Source organism: Trichomycterus rosablanca, chromosome 5 (assembly GCF_030014385.1).
Source record: "Trichomycterus rosablanca isolate fTriRos1 chromosome 5, fTriRos1.hap1, whole genome shotgun sequence".
NCBI lineage: Eukaryota > Metazoa > Chordata > Actinopteri > Siluriformes > Trichomycteridae > Trichomycterus > Trichomycterus rosablanca.
In genome coordinates this window covers 8,560,410-8,587,150 of record NC_085992.1, presented here as the reverse complement: position 1 = coordinate 8,587,150, position 26,741 = coordinate 8,560,410, and the positions used below count along the sequence as shown (strand labels likewise).

Here is a 26,741-nt window from a genome sequence, read left to right as displayed (position 1 = left end):
GCCAGTCCATCACCTTTACCCTCAGCCTCTTCAATAAAGCAGTGGTCATCTTAGAGGTGTGTTTGGGGTCATTATCATGCTGGAACACTGCCCTGCGACCCAGTTTCCAGAGGGAGGGGATCATGCTCTGCTTCAGTATTTCACAGTACATATTGGAGTTCATGTGTCCCTCAATGAAATGTAACTCCCCAACACCTGCTGCACCCATGCAGCCCCAGACCATGGCATTCCCACCACCATGCTTGACTGTAGGCATGACACACTTATCTTTGTACTCCTCACCTGATTGCCGCCACACATGCTTGAGACCATCTGAACCAAACAAATTAATCTTGGTCTCATCAGACCATAGGACATGGTTCCAGTAATCCATGTCCTTTGTTGACATGTCTTCAGCAAACTGTTTGCGGGCTTTCTTGTGTAGAGACTTCAGAAGAGGCTTCCTTCTGGGGTGACAGCCATGCAGACCAATTTGATGTAGTGTGCGGCGTATGGTCTGAGCACTGACAGGCTGACCCCCCACCTTTTCAATCTCTGCAGCAATGCTGACAGCACTCCTGCGCCTATCTTTCAAAGACAGCAGTTGGATGTGACGCTGAGCATGTGCACTCAGCTTCTTTGGACGACCGACTCGAGGTCTGTTCTGAGTGGACCCTGCTCTTTTAAAACGCTGGATGATCTTGGCCACTGTGCTGCAGCTCAGTTTCAGGGTGTTGGCAATCTTCTTGTAGCCTTGGCCATCTTCATGTAGCGCAACAATTCGTCTTTTAAGATCCTCAGAGAGTTCTTTGCCATGAGGTGCCATGTTGGAACTTTCAGTGACCAGTATGAGAGAGTGTGAGAGCTGTACTACTAAATTGAACACACCTGCTCCCTATGCACACCTGAGACCTAGTAACACTAACAAATCACATGACATTTTGGAGGGAAAATGACAAGCAGTGCTCAATTTGGACATTTAGGGGTGTAGTCTCTTAGGGGTGTACTCACTTTTGTTGCCGGTGGTTTAGACATTAATGGCTGTATATTGAGTTATTTTGAGAGAAGAATAAATTTACACTGTTATATAAGCTGCACACAGACTACTTTTCATTGTGTCAAAGTGTCATTTTGTCAGTGTTGTTCCATGAAAATATATACTTAAATATCTGCAGAAATGTGAGGGGTGTACTCACTTTTGTGATACACTGTATATATATTTTTATTAATATATTTAATTCATTTTTTATATCATGCAACATTCCCCAAATAAATGATACATTTGTATTAATGTGCAGTTTGTTTTCTGTAGTGATTTTTTGTCTGGCCTGGACCTGGTTCTACCCAGGAAACGCTGGCCGCAAGGCAGGAATACCCTGGACAGTGTGCATACCCATGGCAGGGCTTCGGTCACCTCTCCTTTCCCCAGACATAGCTAATCATGTCTCTGAGAACAGTATACACTAGAGCACTAAAAACCCTTTCATGTGAATGCAATGTGCTCACCCTCCTGCTTTAGCTTTTAAGTTCCTCCCCCTAAAATCTGCACGTGGCAGCAAGATCTGCAGCCTCCTGAACCGAGATTCAAGCTCAGGGAAGCTCTCTGTATAAGCATTGGTGGTTCAGTGGTAGAATTCTCGCCTGCCACGCGGGAGGCCCGGGTTCGATTCCCGGCCAATGCAACTATACTTTTCTTATCGCATGTCTGATGTTAGACTTTTATCTTGAAGCAAAAGTCTTCGTCAAAGAACTGCTTACAGGTTTAACTACTTCATTGATTATAACAGGATGAAAGAGTGTAAATGGCAGGAGGGGAAGATTATTGGATAGAGGTTGGGGCAGGGTGTAGGGTAGAATGAAAATGTGTATTGACTATTTTACTCTGTTCACACTAATCTCTAAAAGTATCTATCTAAACCACCCAAAATCCTCCTCCTAAATCATGCAGATTGCATATAACAGAGGCAATGTGAGGAGACCCCATCCAATGCTCCCTCTCTCAAACATGACCAATTGTGTTTTTGCTGTGTTATCGGCTGGTCTACATACAGACAAGATTGATTATGTCTGAGGGGTGCACAGCTGAGGCCCTGCGATAGATTGGAGTCCTGACCGTGGTGTGTTAATGCTTAGCAGCTAATTATGTTTCTGTAGACGCCCTGCTGGATAATAGCACCACTGAAATTGTTATGCCTGTATTTTGTAAACATAAGCAAATTTAAAATTTGATTCCTGCAACACATTCCAAAAATGTTGGGACGGGGCAAATATATTATATCAAGCAGATTAATGTCATTAGGCAATTTTACAAAATGTCCCAACTTTGCTAAAACCCTGTGATGGACTGACTGTTATGCATTGTACCTATTGTATAGGACTCTGACCAAGATGAAACTTTTAATTAAAATAAAATGAATATTGTTTTAGTAGGGTCAGGACACAAGATGCTTTCAAGTTAAGTTCACAAACAAGCATTGGTGGTTCAGTGGTAGAATTCTCGCCTGCCACGCGGGAGGCCCGGGTTCGATTCCCAGCCAATGCATATATTCCTTTTAAACTTCATGTGGTAACAGCCTTTTACAAAACATCATAAAAACTGTTTATCACTTTGCAGAAATTTTACACTCAAGTTTACCCATTAATTAATCAATAAAATGAATATTGTTTTAGTGGTAATTTTAAATAACATTTACAATACATTTTGGAACAAAAGTAGTGTTTTAGTAAGTGATGTATTTGCATGTTTATTTTTTGGAACTGTATTAAATTTTGTACACATTCTTTTTTATAATAAGGCACTGTTTTAAGTATGATCTTAACATATACAAAGCTGGTCTCTCAGACTGACCTGATGCTGGACTGAAGTATCTCAAGAGCCTCTGTGTATTTGGCCAGATGTCCTCTGGACTTATGTACCATGCTCAGTCCTCTCAAACATGCAGCACTGCTGAGCATCTCCTGCACCTCTTTCACACTGTACCTACACCCACATTTCAGGTCGTAATCAAATGTTAGTCCAAATACATTTCAAATGTGTCAGCTAAACAGTAACTGAACCCAAACAGATTCTACAGTTTTAACCCAACAAATAGTCTTGTTTATGGTAAGATCCTCTCATGGCCACTAGATGGTTGTGTGAACCTGTAACACCTAAGGTCTTGTGGAATGTTCATATTTCAGATGGATTTTATGTATTTAAAAAAAAAATACAAATGACATCTTTTGAGTGAAAATAAGATCCTCTACAGAACACAACCTTTAGTAAACATTTTGTGCACATTTTGAATTTAACAAACAAAACAAACCAAAAGTGCCATCAATATAGATCTCTTTGTTAGTCCAAGCCGACAGAAAAGTCAGCCTTTTTGATTTATTTATTACCCTACTTTACAGGCTCATTAAATAAATGCTAAAGCTTTGACATCAAGTCAGCCTCAGATAAGTATGATTTGCATCAGGTTTCTCCAGTCCTCTAGTACAACACAGTAAAAAAAAAGCACTCACAGATTATACACTGTCATCTTTGCCTTAAGGACGGCAGTCTGCTCCAGCTTCATGGCGTTCTCAGTGCAGATCTCAACTAGGTCGTGATCAGAGCTCTGGTGTGCAAAGTGAGCAAGCTGAGACCATACGTACAGCGCCACCACCGGATCAGACCATTTACATTCAGATGCCATTCGTACCAGCTGCCACAGAAAATGAGAGAGACAAAATGCAAAACAGGCAAAGATGGAAAGAATAAAGGTTGTAAATTATGAGAAACATGATAGAAAAAAACACTTTAGGACTTTGGGTGGTAAAACCAGTACAAACAATACTGTTAAAGAAGAACAGTATGAGAGAATGAGAGTATGGATAGTCATGTACTGCCCTCCAGTATTAACCATCTCTGTGCAGGCACCATAGAGCAGCCAGCAGAGGCCGCAATTGCAGCAGCAATGAGGAATCTCCTTATCCATCTCTTCCAACAGCTATAGCCAATAATGTCTGTGTAATTGATAGCAAAGCTGAGATTTGGCCTCGCCTGGCCAGGTGACTTCTTATATCCCGTGTGTATGATTATGTGTGTGTGTGAGGTGTGTACCAGTACTTTTGTCAATATAGTGTACATTTTATCTTCATCAGGGTCTTAACAACAATTGTTATGATCCATGTAAGCTTTTAAGTTACAGGTCAGTAAAGCAGCTGTCAATCTTTTTGTGTTTTTGTGTTGTATGCATCTGTTCAGCAAACAATACAGCTGTTTAACTGTATTTCACTGGTTACATCTTCTCTTCAGTTTAAGTATTTAAAGTGAAATAGCATACCAGAAGTTACCTGATCCAGGATAAGCCTCCACTTTGTCTGTAAACCACTTAGAAGGGCAGGTCCCCACCAGGCACCATCTAGTTACAGTATGTGTCCCCACCAAGTAGCATAGACAGGTATGTGTGTGTGTCCACATCCCTTTGCAATATAGAATTTTGTACAATATCTAATTTAAACTCTATGTGCCACTACATTAAAAACAGCCATTGTTAGTTGCCACTTTTTAGTAGTCCTTACTACTGCAAGGTTGGGCACCGTGAATTCCATCAGTCCAGGGTTACAATTACACCTCAGCATCTCCACTCCAACCAGGACCCGGGACATGGCTGCCACTGCCTCATTTTTACACTATAAAACATTGCAATAACAAGATCATAACACATATTTATTTGCGCAGCACTAACTTCACTCTTTTTTATCATTAGTATTTATTAAATACAGTTAATACTACAGTATCCTCTAGCACATACTGACAGTTTCACAAAAAGCCTTCACCTACCACCTCATCAATGTCGAGTTTTTGACCAATCTGCTGTTGGAGCAGTTGTTTGATATTCACCCATGTGCTGATGATCTGCTTCCTAACCATAATGGGCAACTTGTCATTGTTCACACTGGACAGGTGCATAGCATATTCACATAACTACAAGACACAAAAGAGAAATACATGACATGACCACATGACTGTAGATGATCTGGATGTAGGTATTTCAGATATTACCCACTTATCAGTGGCACCGCCTTGCCACAAGTCCAGTTGTTATAGGGTGACCAATAGTGGGTCATGTTTTTTTCTGCTGTAACCATGGTGTCATAAGATTAAGTGCTAGCACTTAAAAAGAGAGTCAGCCATGTTTTATTCATGAACAGCAAAGACTGTGGTGGAATAAACGTCTTTAAGTAAACACTGATTCCTGATGCAGTGGCATCAACGTGGCTATGTTTATCACAGTAGCATGATGGTTTCTTATTCAGTATTAAAGTATCAGAAGACTAAGTATTGAAAATTAATCCCATCCATTCATCCCTCTAATTTTCTTGTTTTTTTTCTAATTGTCTTTTACCCAACCACCCAGCCTTCTTTTCATTCTGATTTCCAATTAGATCAAGCTGCGAGATTAACAGTATCTTCAAACATACAGAGAGATCTGACACTTTCACATTTATTTTCCTAGATAATCTCTGTCTTATTTGCTGCATTTACACTTACATATCTTTTTTCAAACAAATGAGAATATCAACAGCAAAACAATTTATCTACTGATATTATAAAAGAGCAGCATTTAATGTGCAGGAAAACTGCTATTCCACTCAGAATTAATGCCATACTTCTGCATTAATTATTCACTTACATTTAATTAAGCCTGGAATTGAAGTTATTACCTCTTGTAGCAGAGATGTTTACAAGTGACAAAATACAAGTCCGAGTCAAGTCAGGAGTCTTTAGGCTAAAGTCCAAGTCAGGTCACAAGTCTTTAGGCTAGAGTCCGAGTCAAATCACGAGTCAATATAATATACACAAAACATATATTGGAAATGTAGCGTAGAAATAAACAAATAATAAGTAAGTTCACATAAAAAACAACAAGAGACTGGCAACTGTATTTTGCTGTTTTACTTAGTGCCTTTACTTTCCTATTCATTGAGCAAATGAATGTAATTTCCGTAACAAGAAGGTACCAGTTAAAAGCTTAAACTGATATGTTTTGTTTTCATTGCAAAACAAAAGCGTGCGATTATCATGACAGAGTGGCCAAAATCCAAAACACAGCAAAAAAAATCATAACCACTGCTTACCTTAGCTTATGTTCTTCCAGATGCTATTAAATTTATAACCGTGTGTTGTCCCATTAGGAATAGAATTCGTTATTTTGTAAATGTGCTTATAATTAAAAACCTCCAAACTTTTCCCGGTTGTGAAGTAAAGCGTTTCATTAACACATCATCTGTGTGAAGCAAACTGAATAAATGCAAATAACAGCATTTCTTACAAAACATTAATATCAGAAGCTCTGATTGGTTCAGAAAGCGTCTTTCAACCATTAGCGCCAATTCTGTAGGAGCGTTCCATTCACCCCAGTTGTCCTGTGAAGTGCACTACGGAGGGTATTCCACCATTTTAAGTGATATTCCAATCCAAAGGTAACGAAAATGTCCAAATGAAGTGAACTTCAAACTGTAGGGAGTAGGGAACGATGCTTCATCACTAAGCCGGAAGCTGGCTGTAACATTTACCCATTTCGTGCGTTGCGGGTTAAGACGGCCAGAGCGTTATTAGAGAGCAGAATATTTATAATAATAATAATTATATATAATTACATATATAGTCGCAGACTCGAGTCCCCATCTCAGTCTAGTAGTGATGTAGTTATTGGTGCTTTTATGATGTGAAGAAGAGGTTAATTTTGTAATTTTATTTTAAACCTTCTTCGAGCTAAATAGGACATCATGAAGAAGTTCATTCAGCTCATCACAACCCAATTAAGACGTAATTAGACACAGCTAATCAACATCCTGACAAAAATCCAATAAAACATAATTAAATGAAAGTTTAATACAGGTTTAGAGAAGCATCTGGGTGGTTCGATTTAGAGTGACAGATTGAGAAACAAACGGCTGAATGTAACGTGTCAGGACAGTATTTTTTTAAATAAACCAGTATTTCATTCATTTATTAATTCATTCATTTATTCATCTTCAGGAAGAACTTGTAAGCCAAGATCACTGTGGATTCAGAACCTGTCCTGTGAACACTATGCAAATGAGGAATACTTCTAAAACAGTCTATACCTAAGGGTCAATACTGCATTCATTTTTAAAATAAAATGATTAAAACACTAGGCCACTAGTCTCATTCATTCATTTCATTTTCATCAACTGCTTTATCCTGGTCATGGTTACGGCAGGTCCAGCTTTACTGGAAAACACAGGACAAAAGGCAGAAATACCCTGAACAGGTTTTTAATCCATTGCCGGGCTTTGGCCACCCCCGTTCAGGCATAGCCAATTATGTCTGTGTAGACACCCAGCTGGCCGAAAGCACAGCTTAGATCCATGTTCGACTGGGCTAGCATAATAGAGTGTTGCACCACCTGAGGGCCTACGAGATATTTATATGAAACACCTATTATTGCAAATGTGTAGCCATAATTAGCAAGGTAGAAAGCAGGTTACTGTCAGCCACCATGAAAGTAGGAAGGTAGGGGAAAGAATTCAGAAGGAAAGAGTCCCCTGCCAAATGGCATCTATAACAGCCTCCACTCTTCTGCAAGGGCTTTTTTTTTTAAATTGGAGTATGTCTGTGAATGCACCCTTTAGTCAATACAGGCGATGGTGAACGAGAACTGATGGTGAATGAAAGGAATTGGATTGCTGATTGTGAGCCTGGCCTTCTCAAAGGTGTTAGGGTAAGGGCTCTGTGCACCTAACTCATCAAACCCTCTCTCTATAGACCTTGCACAGTTAGACTGAAACATAAAAGGCATTCACCAAACTGTTTCCACAAAGCTGGTAAAAATCACAGTTATACACCTGTTAGCAATGGGCGTGGCTGAAACACCTGCACTTAGTAAGTAAAAGTTGCATTTACTTACATTTGGCTGTATAGTGTATCCACTATTAAACAAGTCACCCAACTCACCACATCTGAGAGTCTAAAAACAAAAGTCTGACTTGGACACATCATGGCACTGATGCGATGATGTGTGTATGAAGTGGACAGAGGTTAGGATAAAAACTGCTGAAGTTATGACTGTTCTGTGAGCTGTTGCTTCTCTGTGGATCAGCTTTAGCTACTGTCAACATTAATAAGCTTTTAGAGTGTTGTGTAGGTGTGTAGATGCCTGGAGAGTACTGCTGAAATAACTTTACAGCTCAGACCGCACAAACAAACAGCCTGAATACACCTTCTTATCTGCAGGGTTCAGGAAAGGTCATTCTTACTGACACAAGTAATGATCTCAGCGTTCCTCTATGTGTCTTACCTGTAGAGCTTTCTTGATGTCCTGCACAGCAGCCGCTTCCAAACCAAGACCAGGAGTGAAGCCTAGTTTCCCTCCACCCTTCTTAGCCTTGTCAGTCAAAGGCTGTGGCTCTGTCTCCTCCTGAGTAGTAAGTCCAGGTGATACACACCAGGGCTGGATGATACCCTGGGCCACAGTATTACACAACAGGACCAGTAGCATAACCTCCCTAAAACACATACACAGTTCAACACAATAAAAAACTGGACACTATATAAACTGAAATGGCTAAAGGCATTAGCTCAGTTAACAACTTGAGGTGAGCAAACAAGTTTTTTTGACTTTTGTGCATTTTATTTTTTATTTGTGCATCCTTTTTAAGACCACTCCAGCAATTTTTCAGCAAAACTGTAAAAAACAGGAAACTGTGGCAATGTCCGACATAAAATCAGCGATACTACGGGGTAACTACTTTTTTTTTATATGTTTTCTTTATGCATTTTCTCCCCCTTTTTCTCAAGACTTTTTAGCGCGTCCAATTGCCCGTGACCATCAATCAGCCAGCAGAGGTCGTAGTTTATCAGTTATGAGAGAGTCCCTATCCGGCTTAATACCTCACCCCTATATGTACAACAGGCCAATCGTTGTTCATGTGGCCGCTCAGCCCAGCCGGATGGCAGAGCTGAGATTCGATATGATGTACTCGAAATCCCAGCTCTGGTGCACTAGCGGGTTATTTTTTTACCGCTGCGCCACCTGAGCGGCCCAGGGTAACTACTTTAATTTCAATTTTCAGATATATTTCCACAAACAAAAACAATAAATGTACCACAAGACCATCTGTACGGTGAAGCATGGTGGAGATCCTTGGTGGGAAAACATTCTTGAAGAAACCCTCCTTTAAAGTGTACACAAACTTAGACTAGTGTGACAGTTCAACTTTTTTTAAAACTCGGCAATGGCCTGAATCATACACCCAAAACAACACTAAATAGATTTTATAAAGGACTCTAAATGAACTTGAGTGGCTGAGCCAAATCCCAGATTTAAACCCCATTAAAAATCTGTCAAGAAACCCAAAGATGGTAGTTCAAAGACACACCAATCTGTAGATCTATTGTAGAATGATGGGTAGAAATGGTAACACTATCCATTCAAAATCCAATTCACAACACAATAAATATTTTTGATAAAGTCAGTGGATGACTTCAAATCCTAATGTCTGCTGTCAATTGGTAGCTACAGGGGATCCATGACAGTATCTGGTGAAAATCACTAAATCCATTGATTGCTTTGTGTGGTCATTGAAGAGTCTACAAATACTGGCTCTTTTAAAGGACCAAACACTATCATAACAATGTTCCTGTATTTAAGGATACCCCACACACTGCTAAAATGGTTTAAGAGTGGTTTAATGGACACCAGGATGAAGTTAACCCAGTTTCTGGTACACTTTAAGTATGATCCAACATCTTACAACAATATTTACCACAATGAAGATGTTTTCCATTTCCAGAAGCTTGAAGGATGGCTCTAACCCTTACAAGCTCCTTTATAATAATAGATACACTATATGGCCCAAAGTATGTGAGTACATGACTACGAGCTTGGCAGTGTTAGGCACTGATGTTTAACATGGCCTTTAGTGACCTCTCTTTGTGCAGAGCGGTACAAAACCTGTCACAAACTGTTGCCACAAAGCTGGCACCAATAACGGATAATAATAATCAAGAGGTGTCCACATATGAATCCAAGTATTTTTTCTGTAAATCATTGTTACAAAATCTTCTGTTGCCAAATAACTAAACTGGGATAGTTCAGAGTTCACACAGTTGTGACACAGTGATTCTGAGTTACAGTATTTACTATTCTTCTACAAAAGTCTGAGTTCTGTTTTTTGTTTCTACTGACACAATACCTCTACACTGTTTGCATTATTTAGCTAACGTATTATCATCAGTCATTATTCATTTTGCACCGTTACAGTCTAACCTCTTTGAAACTTTCAATTACTGAACATTCTAATAATGTTTGATGAAAAAAGCCTTACCCAGCATGTCCTGTCTGTTTGAGTAATTCCACCAATCTGCTGAATGTGGGCACTAGAGTGTGCTGGCCCCCCGTGGACAGAATGTGACAGTTATAGTTCCACAGGTACACAGCCGCATTAGCTACCAGCCATGACTCCTGCAGTTCCGCCCCTACTTCTGCTCCCTGCATGAAGTTATTTGTAGCGTAGATGGAAAGCTCTCGAATCCAGTCACTACAGACAGTGATAACAGGATGAGAAGAAAGCAATTAGAGAGGAAACACATCCATGCAAAATATTTTGCAACATGTTTTGTTGATTTTCTATGGGAAAATAAGTTACAAACCTTCCACAAATCCACAAAGTTGAATCAGTTCATCTGGACACAAGTTTGTTGTTTTCTACAACAAACTTGTGTCCAGATGAACTGATTCAACTTTGTGGATTTGTGTACCTGGATTATTGAGCATGCATCAAAAGACAAACCTTCCACAAGTTCTTTGTTATGGGACTTTTTAATAAAGCACAAAAATCATTTGACTCAAGCTGGCAAATTTGGACACTATTTACCAAGAGTGATGCTGATAACATCTGCAAACCACTCGTCACACTGATACTGTCTATCTAGCAGGCATTACAGAACTCTTCACTCTTGCAACTTCAGGTTGCAAAACAGCTTCTTCTCCAGGGACATCACCCTCCTGACCCAAACTTCCACACTTCCACTGCCTGTGGAAGTGTACACATTATCAACTCAAACTTTTTATTGAGACTGTCAACCGATCTACCCTCACTTAGACTATATGGTCACTTTACAGCACAAGATTTGCACAAATGTATCCACTTTCATTAAAATAGAGTATATTTATTATCTGTTTCTTTTTTATTTCTTTATTCACACACACACACACACACACACACACACATATATACGTACAGTGTATCACAAAAGTGAGTACACCCCTCACATTTCTGCAAATATTTCATTACATCTTTTCATGGGACAACACTATAGACATGAAACTTGGATATAACTTAGAGTAGTCAGTGTACAGCTTGTATAGCAGTGTAGATTTACTGTCTTCTGAAAATAACTCAACATACAGCCATTAATGTCTAAATAGCTGGCAACATAAGTGAGTACACCCCACAGTGAACATGTCCAAATTGTGCCCAAATGTGTCGTTGTCCCTCCCTGGTGTCATGTGTCAAGGTCCCAGGTGTAAATGGGGAGCAGGGCTGTTAAATTTGGTGTTTTGGGTACAATTCTCTCATACTGGCCACTGGATATTCAACATGGCACCTCATGGCAAAGAACTCTCTGAGGATGTGAGAAATAGAATTGTTGCTCTCCACAAAGATGGCCTGGGCTATAAGAAAATTGCTAACACCCTGAAACTGAGCTACAGCATGGTGGCCAAGGTCATACAGCTGTTTTCCAGGACAGGTTCCACTCGGAACAGGCTTCGCCAGGGTCGACCAAAGAGGTTGAGTCCACGTGTTCGGCGTCATATCCAGAGGTTGGCTTTAAAAAATAGACACATGAGTGCTGCCAGCATTGCTGCAGAGGTTGAAGACGTGGGAGGTCAGCCTGTCAGTGCTCAGACCATACGCCGCACACTGCATCAACTCGGTCTGCATGGTCGTCATCCCAGAAGGAAGCTGACACACAAGAAAGCCCGCAAACAGTTTGCTGAAGACAAGCAGTCCAAGAACATGGATTACTGGAATGCCCTGTGGTCTGACGAGACCAAGATAAACTTGTTTGGCTCAGATGGTGTCCAGCATGTGTGGCGGCGCCCTGGTGAGAAGTACCAAGACAACTGTCTCTTGCCTACAGTCAAGCATGGTGGTGGTAGCATCATAGTCTTGGGCTGCATGAGTGTTGCTGGCACTGGGGAGCTGCAGTTCATTGAGGGAAACATTAATTCCAACATGTACTGTGACATTCTGAAACAGAGCATGATCCCCTCCCTTCGAAAACTGGGCCTCATGGCAGTTTTCCAACAGGATAACGACCCCAAACACAACCTCCAAGATGACAACTGCCTTGCTGAGGAAGCTGAAGGTAAAGGTGATGGACTAAACCCAATTGAGCACCTGTGGCGCATCCTCAAGTGGAAGGTGGAGGAGTTCAAGGTGTCTAACATCCACCAGCTCCGTGATGTTATCATGGAGGAGTGGAAGAGGATTCCAGTAGCAACCTGTGCAGCTCTGGTGAATTCCATGCCCAGGAGGGTTAAGGCAGTGATAATAATGGTGGTCACACAAAATATTGACACTTTGGGCACAATTTGGACATGTTCACTGTGGGGTGTACTCACTTATGTTGCCAGCTATTTAGACATTAATGGCTGTGTGTTGAGTTATTTTCAGAAGACAGTAAATCTACACTGCTATACAAGTTGTACACTGACTACTCTAAGTTATATCCAAGTTTCATGTCTATAGTGTCGTCCCATGAAAAGATATAATAAAATATTTGCAGAAATGTGAGGGGTGTACTCACTTTTGTGATACACTGTATATATATACATACTGATCAGCCATAACATTAAAACCACCTCCTTGTTTCTACACTCACTGTACATTTTATCAGCTCCACTTACCATATAGAAGCACTTTGCAGTTCTACAATTACTGACTGTAGTCCATCTGTTTCTCTGCATGCTTTGTTAGCTTTGTTTCATGCTGTTCTTCAATGGTCAGGAACCACACAGGACCACTACAGAGTAGGTATTATTTAGGTGGTGGATCATTCTCAGCACTGCAGTGACAATGACATGGTGGTGGTGTGTTAGTGTGTGTTGTGCTGGTATGAGTGAATCAGAAACAGAAGCGCTGCTGGAGTTTTTAAATACCGTGTCCACTCACTGTCCACTCTATTAGACACTCCTACCTAGTTGGTTCACCTTGTAGATGTAAAGTCAGAGACGATCGCTCATATGTTGCTGGTGTTTAAGTTTAAGTTTTAGACCTTCATCAGCGGTCACAAGACGCTGCCTACGGGGCGCTGTTGGCTGGATATTTTTGGTTGGTGGACTATTCTCAGTCCAGCAGTGACAGTGAGGTGTTTAAAAACTCCATCAGCATTGCTGTGTCTGATTCACTCATACCAGCACAACACACACTAACACACCACCACCATGTCAGTGTCACTGCAGTGCTAAGAATGATCCACCACCTAAATAATACCTGCTCTGTAGTGGTCTTGGGAGAGTCCTGACCATTGAAGAACAGCATGAAACAAAGCTAATGAAGCATGCAGAGAAACAGATGGACTACAGTCAGTAATTGTAGAACTACAAAATGCTTCTATATGGTAAGTGGAGCTGATAAAATGGACAATGTGTGTAGAAACGAGGAGGTGGTTTTATTGTTATGGCTGATCGGTGTATATATATATACTGTCAGAACAGTTCAACATTTGTTGTGTTCATGTTTCTAATCCTTTTTTTTATCTTCTTATTAATTCTATGTATAAGAGTCAGTTTCTTAAAACACAAAACCTAATATCTGTGTATCTCTTAACAGTGATAAAACTAAATTTATAAAACGGATAGTTCCGGTCCTAAAACCTGATTGGCTGAGCTGCGTTCGAAGCCGTTGTAAAATCCCTGATAAATGCACACCTATGACCACCTCACATCATTCCATATTAATACGCCACTGAATAGAAAAAGTGAACGTTACGTTCGCCCTCATGTTGCCTAGCAACACTGTTAACGGACTACCTGGGGTAGCGGAAGAATGCTTTTTGTAAGTGTTTTTGTAAATAAAAACATTTATAAATTGAACATTGTTGTATTTTATTATATTTTATGTTGACCGCCATTTTATCATGGGAAAAGACGTTTTATGCACTCCGCTTCGCGTCGTGCCAAAACAACCTTCCCCATGATAAAATCACAGTAACGCACGGTCTCTCGTGGCTTATTGCTTTAGTAATTCTTTTCCACAGTTTATAGTTTATGTTTTCAGTGTCCCCCAATATGGTACATTTAGCAAATGAAATATGTGCACCAAAATGTGCAGCAGAATGTCATATTTACATGTGAGTCCCTTATAGAAAGGGTTAACTTACTTTCTTTTTGAAAATAAACAAAGCATGCAATCTGACACCATGGTGTCCAAGACTGCTCAAGTGGGAGAAAGTGAGAACATTATTCTGATTTGAAGAGGAGGACAGTAATCCTCCAGGTTCCCAGCCCATGCAATAATTTGTCATTTAATGTTAGCAGAACATGAATAGGCCCTTGATACAGCTGAATATAAAATAAATTGCATTTCTTGTCATGGTAAAAGGGTGCTTGATTACAAAGCCTTGTTTACAAAGGCATAAACCAAGGGCTTTTAGAAACTGCTTTTCATTTTGAATAAGAGTAAATAAAGTAATTAAATGCACGCAGCAGTGTTGAAAAATGCTCATTAATTATCCTGACTTCACATGCTGACTTGAGTGTGAAACAGCTTCTTCCATGTGCAGACAATGAATGGGATAAACTCTAGCTTTATTCTAACAGCATAAGAGGGGGTAAATTAAGTCATTGCATGATGCATCCATGCATGACAATTTTCAGATTCCATGTGACCATATTTGCACTCATGCTCAACCAACATGGGTTTCTTAGCATCAGGTACACATATTAATATTTGGATAACTGAAATATTTGGTATTTAAAGATGCATTAAGCAATGGTTATAGTAAAAAACACCAGGTGATGTACAAACCAAGTCAAATCCAGTTTGCTGAATTGGGAAAGTAACGTTCACATAAAAACCTAAAGCTGTGAATTGTAAATACAGCTATGTCATTAAAAACAGCACAAAAAAGAAAGGTTCTGTGTTTTACCTTATTAACCTAATTGATTTTTTATAAGTATACACATTTATTATTTGATGCCTGTAACACATTTCAAATACGTTGGGGCATGGGAAATACAAGTAAATTACATTTTAGAAGTTTTAGAACTTTCTACGGGTATTTAGGTGAATTAACAGTTAAGAGGTGCTTTTATTAATGAAAGAATATGAAGGAATCAAGGATGGGTCATGGTTCGGAACTAAAAAACTGTGTTGGCAAGTAGTCAAACACTTTTAAAAAAATATATTTTTCTTTATGCATTTTCTGCCCGTTTTTCTTCCGACTTTTTTAGCGCGTCCAATTGCCTGATTGCATCATGTTTCCTCTCCACTAATGCCAGCCCCGGCTCCGACTGAGGAGAATGAAGCTAACCCACGCCCCCTCCGAAACGTGGGCAGCAGCCGTATGCATTTTGTCACCTACACCAGACGAGATCAGCTGCGGACCAGCCCTGTGTACGGAGAGACACACCCTGATCCGCACTCTCTCCCTGTCTCTGTGAAGGCAGAGATCGTAGTTGCATCAGTCATCAGAGAGTCCCCTATAAGAACAACAGGCCAATTGTTGTTCATGTGGCTGCTCAGCCCAGCTGGCAGGCAGAGCCTAGACTCGATTTGAGATCCCAGCTCTGGTGGGCTAGCGTGTGTTTTTACCGCTGCGCCACCTGAGTCAAAAACTTTAAGAACATTTTTCAATGCACAATTGCAATACAAGTAGGAATTGTACCCTCTACAGTTCATAACATTATTAAAAGATTTTAATAATTGCTATTTTTATTTACATTTCTCCTACTGTCCCAGCCTAGCTTTTTTGAAATCGTGTTTGCACTAAAATCCTAATATATTGTTTAAATCTTTATTACACAATGTATACCCATCAGTTACACAATGTTTTTACACAAGGTATACCCAAAGTCAGATTGCTTTAAATTAAACAGTTTGCTCTACAGATCCAGGTCAGTTGTCAGGGGACTGCCATGTCTAGGTCAAAATAACAATCTTGACTGATAAATGATTCATATTTATGCTCACTTTCCTCACTACTTTTGTCCACAAAAAGGAGATTAGCTGCATGGGTGTTGGAGGGGCCATGTGGTAGCCTCTGCCCCTTGATAATATTTTAGTAAAACACTAAGCTCAATAACCACAACATCATATACATATTTTATAATTTTTTTATGATTTATTCAGTTTCAGTGACCACCACTGATGGTCTGTAATCTGACCACATTTTTCAGTAACGAGTAATCTAACGCGTTACTATTTCCAATCCAGTAATCAGATTAAAGTTACTTATCCAGTGTGCGTTACTATTTTTGTCATTTTCCTTAGTGAAAAGATATTTTTGCTTTCTTCTTGGCAGGGCGGAGCCAGGGGGTGGCCAGTGGTTGCCATGGTCACCATAAAGTAATCTTCGGCCACCCCTCTGGCCCCCCCACCACCGCTTTGCCGGCAATTTTTTTGCGGAAGCATTTCTGCACGCAGGAGCAGCGCACCTCAGATGAGTAGTTCTTCACCAAAACAGTGCAGTAATACACTCAACATAAATGTCAACCACCAACACAATTACAGAAGTACAGTAGTACTATTTAGTAGTATTCGTGGCGCGCTAAGAGTAAAAGCGCCAGCTGGCTCTGCGCATTCCAGTGTTGCCAGATTGGGCGATTATCCGCCAAATTGGGCGGATTTTGTTGGAAAACAATTTAATAGCAGGTAAATAACACTTCTATTTAAAAGAAAATCTTCCGTTTTAAGAAGCTCCAGCATTGTAGAAGGCTATTAAAAGTAAAGTCAATTTTCAATGCTGATTTAGCGTAATAGTGTTGGTCAGTCTGTATCATATTCTTGAAAGAAAATTAAAATTTGTTTTCCATGCATTCACACTAGCATGTTCTGGGATTCAATTGAGTCTCATCAGTACACACAAGTTGGCAGCCAAATGATAAAGTATTGCAAAGGAATATCTTTGAAATATTCCGCATTATATAACTAATAAAGTAACTTGTAATCTAACTTAGTTACTTTTAAAATCAAGTAATCCATAAAGTAACTAAGTTACTTTTTAAAGGAGTAATCAGTAATCAGATTACTTTTTCAAGGTAACTATGCCATCACTGGTGACCACCCACTGTGCCAGCTGTACTACCATCCTGCTCTTTTATTATGCATGTTTGCCACAGGAGCCAATAATTCTGATGCTGACTGTACTTAAAACACTGGATTACAAATTGTAATTTTGGTTGATGCAAATATGCAATATGTTGGGGTCCATACCAAAATAGAAATATAAAAATGTGACAGTGAAAAGAGAAACATTCATAATATCATTCGTTTAGAAAGCTACTATGAATCCTGATTCATTGGTGAAATCTTCTGTACCTGTATATAGTCCAGTGGAGGTCATTCTCAGGTATGTGTGCACTTCTTTTAAGAGACGGAAGAGGTGAGTCATTAAGCTCTACTCCCTCTGAGCGAAGTTTCTGAATGGTTGCCTAAAAAACATTAAAAAAAAACAACAAGATTATTTTCTCTGCAGTGGCTGATGCTTAGTAGTGTTCAGACACACTAAAATAAACTTGGTTCTGGTCTCTTAATGACAAACTGAGTCTGAGCTGGTGGTGAATACCCCAACCGTATATGCAGTTGATTTGCATAACGACCGATCACTTCCCATTGCATAACAATGAAACCGGTGATCAGGTCCATATGCAAATCACAATGACCATTAATTACAAAGAGTGCTGACTGTCATGGACGTTCCTCCACAATCAACATGGAATACGGTTCAGCTCAGATAACATGTATTTTGCTGAACTGTTTTTTCTTTGAAACAAAACTTTGAAGCTGAAGTTAAAGTCTTTTTACATACTGCTAATGGTGAGGAACTGCAGTGACTGTGGGAAGAGCAGAGAGTACCTCCATGCCTCAGGCATGACACTCGACACACTGAGTTAGTAGATCAAAGCAATCCAGGATCAAATTAGCGTGACGCCTTTTAGTAAAAAGCAATTTCTTCAAAAACAGAAAATAAATTCAAACAGAACAAAGAGAAAACGCTGCTATCAAAGAAAAAGGAAAGAGACAGGACTATATGCTTTGGTCAAGACCATCATTTCCCCCCTTTTTCTCTTAATTCTCTGACTGCTAAATATCTTTTAGTACACAGTAAAAGTTAATCTCCCTGTAGACCTAATTTTGGACCAGAGCCCTGAGGTTTGGAGCAGACTTAACAGCCTTATTACAAAGTCCTGTCAGCTTTTATTCTTTAATTGAGACTTCATGCTAGAGCAGCATATAAAGTGGGTGCAGCAAAGCAACATAGGTCCTAGGGACCTGAGAGCCTGGGTTAGATCCTTGCCTCCAGTCAGTGATTTTAAGTAGCTTCATATGTTCCGTGTTGGTTTTCTACTGGCTACTGTAGGGTGTGAGTGAGTAAATAGACTGGCACCCTGACCAGGGTGAATTTCCTGCTTATGATGTAGTAAAATATTTATAGGCAAAAGTGTGTACTTTTAGAGAAGAAATTTAGTTTATTAGGATTTTAACGTCATGTTTTACACTTTGGTTACATTCATGACAGAAACGGTAGTTATTCGTCACACAAGATTCATCAGTTCACAAGTTTTAATGTCAAACACAGTCATGGACAGTTTAGTATCTCCAATTCACCTCACATGCATGTCTTTGGACTGTGGAAGGAAACCGGAACTCCCGGAGGAAACCTACGGAGACACGGGGAGAACATGCAAACTCCACACAGAAAGGATCTGGACCACCACAATTTATAGAAGAAAGCAGCCACATTTTTGCATGGGTTGAAACTGACCTGCCTTTAGTGAACACAGAGTTGCAAGTGTGAACATTTTGATTTTTTTATTCATGCCCTGAACTCAGTGTTTTGCAGTGGAACCAGGCACAGTGCTACCCTGGCTGTGATTAGGTGGTTGATGAAAATTAAATGTTTGGTGTTTATTATCTATCTAGAACAAACCGTCAGATGTACACTACAATATACAGAGTCTCAAGATGTTCTGGCTATTTTAAAGTTCTTTTGCTATTCTTTTGTTTACCTCATTTGGAATTGCTCACTGTGCCTTGCTTTGATCTTTGCAGGATGCCAATTTCTGGGGCGAGTAGCAACACTGCTGAATTTCCTTTATTGTTAACAATTGTAGTCTTTCTTAGAAATGATTCATTCCAAATTAAAAATGCATTACTGAGTGGTGCACATGAAAAGGTATTTTTTAGAAGCAGACTCAAACGTATGTGATTTTTTTATAGAGCAGGGCACAAGTAAATCCCCACCTCTAATCTCACTGCATCAAATGCAGCACCTGACATCACTAAATTGGGAAGTCATCAGGACTGGGATTCACAAAACTGTTTTCAGCCTGAAGTGAAAATGATGAATTTATTCATTTGCTCAGTAAAAATGAGAAAGTACAACTGATTGTACAAATTGTGAATTATAAGCTCAGGCAGATTTTGTCTTTTATTATGCCGTGGATGAAGATCAGAACCTTTCTGATGAGTTATTAATACAGAAATCCAGCTTGCTGGAACATTGGGATCAGGTTATCACTAGTACTGATCAGTGCTGAGACACAGTGATTGCACTGAATGGTTGTATTTATCTGTTCTACCTCAGCATTGATAAAGTGGACCTCGGCCAGCAGACGCAGAAGCTCTCTCTTCACATCTTCACCTTCTTCATCCTTCTGCTTCTGATCATCTAAATAAAAAAAACAACAACACACACATACCAGGCATATGAAGATGTGTTTTTGCTATTGGGTTAACCACTTGGAAAACAAAAAATATCTGAATATACAAACATGGACATTACATAGAATCAATGCTCAAAAAACAAGCAGCTACAGAGCTCCGTAGAGAGTGGAAACAAAATCCTAATGAGAAGCAACATGATCCTTTTATGTGGCTCACAGGTAATATAAAGCATACAGAATTGAAGGACAAGTTTTTTGGGAGGATTCGTTTATAGGACTGTCCAAGAAAGCTGAGCCTGGCTTTATACAAGCTAATGCTCCAAATTTGAACCCAAACCCAAATACATAATTTACATTTTTGGCATTTAGCAGACACTTTTATCCAAAGTGACTTACAGTACGCAGTCTAAGCAATTAAGGGCCTTGCTTAAGGGCCCAACAGTGGCAACCTGGCAGTGGTGGGGTTTGAACCTTATGCTTACTAGTCCAGTACTTAAACCGCTAGGCTACAACTGCCCTATTATCATTATATAATATATCATCTTTGCATGTCTTGATATGCTGCCATACTAAGTCACACGTTCAGATCTCGTTCCCACACATAATACAGCGTGGTCATGCATTATTTTCATTTATACATTATGTCACCAAGGGGGCTCCGTAAGCAGCAGTAATAACTACAGACTATAAAAAAGCCAGAAGACCCAAACAGAAGACATGATGTTCTGTAAAACACTATCCTTATGGTCAACAGGAGCCACAGTAGACAACACTGAATAATAAGATGAGTAAATTTCATTCAAAATCAAGCAATCATTAAAAGATTTAGGTTAAGAGAGCTTTACTAATACTAACACAAACAGCAGCACTTATACAGAGTAGATCAACAAAATAAAGTGTGTTAAATGTTAAGGGGTCGGAATTATTTCCGGATCCACTGCCCACCACTGTTAAGAGCTTGAGCTCTCAGGCTTGAATGTCAGCGGGCTTTTGATCAAAGCAAGATCAAATGCCCTCATATTGCAACAAAACAGCCGTACTAACCCATCAAAGTATCTTACCATTTTTATTTGACAGAAAAAATTCCCATATTTTCAATCTTGTTAAAGTATCCTGGTGTTTTAGACAGACCAGTTAATTTTGGAGTGTCATTTCTCACAATCCATTCACACTTTGAAAAAAAAGCCGTTCAACCTTCATGTTTTCTTTAACTACATTATAATGAGTTTGAATAGTTTGAATTTGTTACGATTTTTTAAATTTATTTGATGATTATCACCTCTATCTAAGCTTGCTCTGTTTTTAAATCTGATCTGTTATATTAAGTAGCAGTTTCTCAGATACTTGTTTATTTTAATTACCCCTCCAACATACCCCAAAAAACACACTCAGTTATTTCAACAGTCCAGAAAAAGCATCTGATTACAGCCTATTTTCAACACAACATGCACTAACAATCAATAAATCAGACAGGACATAATGACTACCATTAATCAATGAAGCCTGGAGGTGATGATATAATAGGATTGTAAAATATTGGTCCATAGGTTTATGTATTTAATGGGTTTGTGCATTTATTAATCTAAAGTGGTAATCTATGCAAATGAACCAGTGGCATAGAGTCCAACAGAAAATCTAATAAAAACTAATACAAACAGATATCACTTACACTTCATTTTCCATCTCCTGTCATCATAAAGCAGACAGAAGCGGCAGGCTGCCCTGCACACGTCCCACAACTCCAGTTTCCGTGCAATCTTAACCAGAGATGCCCACAGCCTCGTCCTGCCAGAGACACACAACAATAAAGGCAAAAAAAAAAGATGAGCCAAAATATGAGGAAACTGTTCATTAACACTGGTTACATGTTTAGGAAGAACGTTAATTAGGATGAAATAAGTAATAAACTAAACCATTTTATCAAAATTTTAATAAGCTCCTACAGGATTGCAAAACATTCCACACTGCTGCCTAACCACAAAACCCAAAAATCCCTGTGTGGATTAAACTGAAGAACAATGTTTACAATGTTTACTAAAATCTTCTTATAACACCAACTGTTTAAATTCTTAATTGTGATTGGTGAAAAACTTTTTTTCAGTTTTATAAAACAACATATTAATGCACTCATTGTAATACATTTTCATTATTTCCATTGGGGTGCTTGGGTGACACAGCAGTAAATTACAGTAGCTCACTATTTCTGGGATTCAGGGTTCAAATCCCCGGTGGTGCTATCAGCCTGTCAGGCATCTGCATGCAGACATGATTGGCTATGTCTGGGAGGAGAGGTGGGGTTTGTAATGGATTACCCTCCTGTCTGGATTGTGTTACCACATTGCACCCAGTAATTCTGAGGAAGCTGGACCCGCCATGACCCTGACCACGATAAAGCGTAGTAAAACATGAAAATGAAATAAATTGTTTTTAACTATATCAGTTTTTACATTTAGGGCATTTAGCAGACGCTTTTATCCAAAGCAATCTACAGTTGTGACAGTATACAATGTAATCAATTGAGGGTTGAGTGCCTTGCTCAAGGTCCCAACAGTGGCAACCTGGCAGTAGTGAGGCTTGATCTGGCAACCTTCTAATTACTGGACCAGTACCTTAACCACTAGGCTACAACTGCCCTATTTTGACATTCACACAACCCAAACAAAAAAGCTGCCATTTCACCTATGGAAAAAAAAACTCAAAATTGAAGGATGTCACTGGCAGCTGTAGTAACAAAAAGCTGCTACCAACAAAGTGCCCGGAAACCAGCTGGAAACCTAGCAGAAAAAAAGCTGTCCGCTGAAAAGTCAGCTGAGTGTCCGGGATGCTTTTAAAGCAATAGTCACAAATGTAGCAAGTAAAGCAGGTAAAACCCTAAAGAGAAGTACACTTTCTGTCTACCCATGACCTCCCACCTCACCTGCCAGATAGTGTGGGTAAGGCAGGCTGAGATACATACTGAACAGACCACCAATCCATTGCAGGGCAACTTACCTATTTCTTGAAGCATTTTAAAGCAACTCAACTACAATCTGCAAGCTTTGAGGAGGTAACTCAAGTTACCCAGAATAAACGCATAAAATACTTCTCAAAGACAAAATCCTGGTTCCAATAACCAATTCTGCTGTGTGGCAGCCACTGTTCCAGCTGTTCATCCTTTCTCTGTACCTTTCTCCATCATCTGTGTCATTTTTCAACCTGGACAGATGACCTTCCACTTCTTGTACAGATTCCCTGTGGTGTTGGGCCTCTTTTGCAAGTTGCTCCACATCCTGGATTCTGCTACCTGAAACTGAACAACATAAAAAATATGGTCAAACATATGTGTAATTACTCATCTCAGGTGTATTAGACATACCCATTGCAAACATGTGGGTTTCGTGAACCCTTTCAGCATGACAAGTTTGGTGTGGAGGAGCACAAGACTGACACACTGTTCTATCACTGGCAGACACAGACACAGGACAAGTGAGAGAGTCAGATAGAGGAAGTATGGGAAAAAGAGATGCCTATATAATTGACTGAAGCCTCACAGAAGCATCTGCTCAGTACCAGAGCTATAATAGTCCTGCCACTCAAAATTCTATCCACAGAAATCCCAATGCCAAACAGTGGGAGTCAAACATATGTATATGCCGATACCTCCTGCTGAGCTGTCTGCATCCAGGACCATCTGGAAGGTGTCAGGTGCCAGAACAATGCCAGCACTAACCAGCATGGGGTGCCATTTCTTTGCTGGCTCATAACTACATCCCTCTTTAACCTGTGAATGTAAACACAGATACAGAGTAAAACGTTATAAAATATTTCTGGCAGCATGCATTGCTCCTGTGCCATCTATCTTCAAGTTTAGCCTAAATCCATTTTATACATGCTTGAATTAAATGAGGAATTTCCTTAATAAGATTAAGGGCGAGGGTGGTGAATTTTGGATTAAATTTAGATTTCTGGCTTCTGTTAATACGGCTTTCTTATAAATCCCTGACACTGCCTTTAAATACATTAAGTAAAAGAAGTAGCAAAGCAAAAAGACACAGGAGCTTTAATTAAGCATTGATTAAGCTATAAGGATATACATGATCTAAGTACGTAGATAAGTAGATGACCATGAGCTTGTTGGACATTCCATTTAAAAGCCTTTGGGCACAGCCAATGGTGTGTGTGTGAGTGGGGGGGACCTGCCCAGGTCAATACATTCACATTTATATTCATAGCATTCAGCAAATTCTTTTATTTAAAGTGCTGTGGCCAGTTGTGACTGAATGAAGTGCAAGCAATTGAGGGTTAAGAGCCTCCAGAGCCCAACTGACGGTGGTGGGTCATGACACTTTGGAAGAAAGCTCCATGCCATAAATGTGAATGTATTGACACTGGCAGGGCACTCATACATGCACTGTTGGCTGTGCCTGAAGGGAGGTAAAAGGTCGAAAATTAATTGCTGCTGCACAGAAACCTCTGCTGTTGAATCGGAGTCGTATGCACTAGTGATGGATGATCTGGAGGACTAAGCCTGTCTCTTCGCTGCAGCTCTTTGTGTGGCTGAGACTTTCGGCCAGCGCGGATTGTTATTGGTGATGACTACAGTAGGCGCAAATAGGGAGAAAAAAATGATAATCATCCTCTGCTTATTGCATCCTCTTCTTATTCACCTGTCAGTGGTGAGACCCGCACTGACAGTGCACGGAAAGTCATGCTAATATCCACTTGAGTAAACCAACAAGTCAGCCAGCAAATAGAATCCCTGTCCATCCTCCCCACCCTTAAACATGGCCAACTGTAGTTGTTGGAAGCCTTACCAGCTCGGTGGCACTACTGAGAATCAAGATCTCAGTGTTGGTGTGCTTGGGCATTAGACCGCCGCACCACCCAGGCGCAACGTAAAATAGCTTATTTGTATGAATTAACACTCAAAATGTGGGCCAAGCATTCCAAGAAAAATGTGTTAATGGCTTACAATTATTTTCCAGTATTTGTTTGTTTGTTTATTAGGACTTTAGCATCATGTTTTACACTTTGGTTACATTCATGACAGGAACGGTAGTTACTGCTTACACAAGGTTCATCAGTTCACAAGGTTATATCAAACACTGTCTTGGACAATTTTGTATCTCCAATTCACCTCACTTGCATGTCTTTGGACTGTGGGAGGAAACCGGCGCACCCAGAGGAAACCCACGCAGACACGGGGAGAACATGCAAACTCCACACAGAAAGGACCCGTACCACCCCACCTGGGGATCGAACGCAGGACCTTCTTGCTGAGAGGAGACAGTACTACCCACTTAGCCACTGTGCCACCTCTATTTTCCAGTATTTTCCAGACATGATCATTGCTCTATTAAAGGCAGTGATTAATTCTGCCTGGCTGGGTGGCACGGTGGCTCGGTGGCTCGGTGGGTAGCACTGATGCCTCACAGCGATTCCCAGGTGGAGAGGGTCCTTTCTGTGTGGAGTTTGCATGTTCTCCTTGTGTCTGTGTGGGTTTCCTACTGGAGCTCCGGTCTCCTTCCACAGTCCAAAGACATGCAGTCAGGTTAATTAGAGATACAAAACTGATGAGCCTTGTGTAACCAGTATTTACCTGCCCTGTCATAAATGTAGCCAAAGTTTGGAAAACATGATGTTACAATCCTAATAAATAAATAAATTCTGCCTGGCTTGACTGGGGCTCTGTGGGCTGTACATCCACTGGTTTTCTTGCATTATAGACAAATTCCTGTGGACAGTGAAAGCATATTAAATATTAAGGAAAAAGCCAACACTGCAGTGGCAGTACAGAAATGTTACACTTTTTTTTCACTAGAATAACACACTGCACCGTGAGTATTGAAGCGACCCATAAACACTTCCCGTGTAGTCCTAAAGCAATCGCTAGTGCTAGACAGTCATTAATCTGTAGCATGCGTGTGATCCGACCTGCTGGATGAGGACGGCAGCCTGGTCCTCTGGGCGTACGGGGGTGCTGTAGAATTGGCAGCGCAGCTGTAGGAGGTGTAGGGAGAAGGACAAACGCTGCTTGTACTGGCCGGTCTCATCCAGGCTCAGGGCTGTACGGAGATGTTTTATAGCAGACTCCAGCCTCTCCTCTTCTTCCTCTATAGCAGCCAGCTCAGAATGAACCTGACACCGCATGTCTAACAGCACGCTGAACACACAACCACAAACGTATGTTTTATGATATAAGCCAAAACATTAGGACCACCTCCCCCATCCAAAATGTGCATCCTATTCCGTATTTTTGTGTGAATAAAATAGAACGCCTTTATTTGTCATATATACAGATACACGTGTACATCACAATGAAAATCTGTTTCTGCTTATCCTAGCTCATGTGAAAGCTGGGGTCAGAGCGCAGGGTCAACCAATGCACGGCACCCCTGGAGACTAGAGCGTAAAGGGCCCTGCTCCAGGGCCAAACAGTGGCTGCATGACAGAGCTGGGATTTGAACTCTCAACCTTTCGATTGACAGCTCAAAGCGCTATCCACTAGGCTACCACTGTGTGCAGGTCACGGTCAGGAAAATATTAAATGTTGGGCAGAATAATGACCTGAATGGGAAAGGGTTGGGGGGTGGTTGTTTTGCCCTGTGATGGACTGGCACCCTGTCCAGGGTGTTTCTGCCTAGTGCCCAGGGTTTACTGGTAAAATAGAACCCACTGTGACCTTGACTAGGATTTAACAGTTGATAAAAATGAAATGAGATGTACTGTAACAAAAAGCTCAGAGCTCTTTGATATTTTAGTGTGAGATAAGGCTAATTAACCACAAGGACATTTTGTATATTTATACATTTTTACAAGGGTGCCAAATATTCTGAATATATAAGCAATGTTTTTTCTCTTCACAACGAATCATTCTGGTCTGCATACCTGATT

At 40.2% G+C, this 26,741-nt stretch overlaps 1 protein-coding gene and 2 non-coding genes across 3 annotated transcripts in view; 2 read left to right on the top strand and 1 right to left on the bottom strand.

Annotated features, from left to right (window-relative positions):
* The window catches only part of LOC134314712 (cilia- and flagella-associated protein 46), a 92,542-nt gene that overhangs the window by 52,164 nt on the left and 13,637 nt on the right, over positions 1-26,741 (bottom strand). Inside the window, exons 12-23 of the mRNA XM_062995404.1 lie at positions 25,782-26,010; positions 23,508-23,628; positions 23,034-23,157; positions 21,538-21,653; positions 19,785-19,873; positions 17,521-17,633; positions 10,300-10,512; positions 8,271-8,478; positions 4,787-4,930; positions 4,525-4,635; positions 3,484-3,665; positions 2,828-2,959 (exon numbers count right to left, since the gene is read on the bottom strand). Of these exons, the coding sequence (XP_062851474.1) occupies positions 2,828-2,959; positions 3,484-3,665; positions 4,525-4,635; positions 4,787-4,930; positions 8,271-8,478; positions 10,300-10,512; positions 17,521-17,633; positions 19,785-19,873; positions 21,538-21,653; positions 23,034-23,157; positions 23,508-23,628; positions 25,782-26,010 (1,782 nt within the window). The remainder of the gene's footprint in view (positions 1-2,827; positions 2,960-3,483; positions 3,666-4,524; positions 4,636-4,786; positions 4,931-8,270; positions 8,479-10,299; positions 10,513-17,520; positions 17,634-19,784; positions 19,874-21,537; positions 21,654-23,033; positions 23,158-23,507; positions 23,629-25,781; positions 26,011-26,741) is intronic.
* trnag-gcc (transfer RNA glycine (anticodon GCC)) lies at positions 1,591-1,661 on the top strand. Its single transcript has one exon. It is a non-coding gene; the product is annotated as a tRNA-Gly (tRNA).
* Positions 2,451-2,521, top strand: trnag-gcc (transfer RNA glycine (anticodon GCC)). The gene has a single exon. It is a non-coding gene; the product is annotated as a tRNA-Gly (tRNA).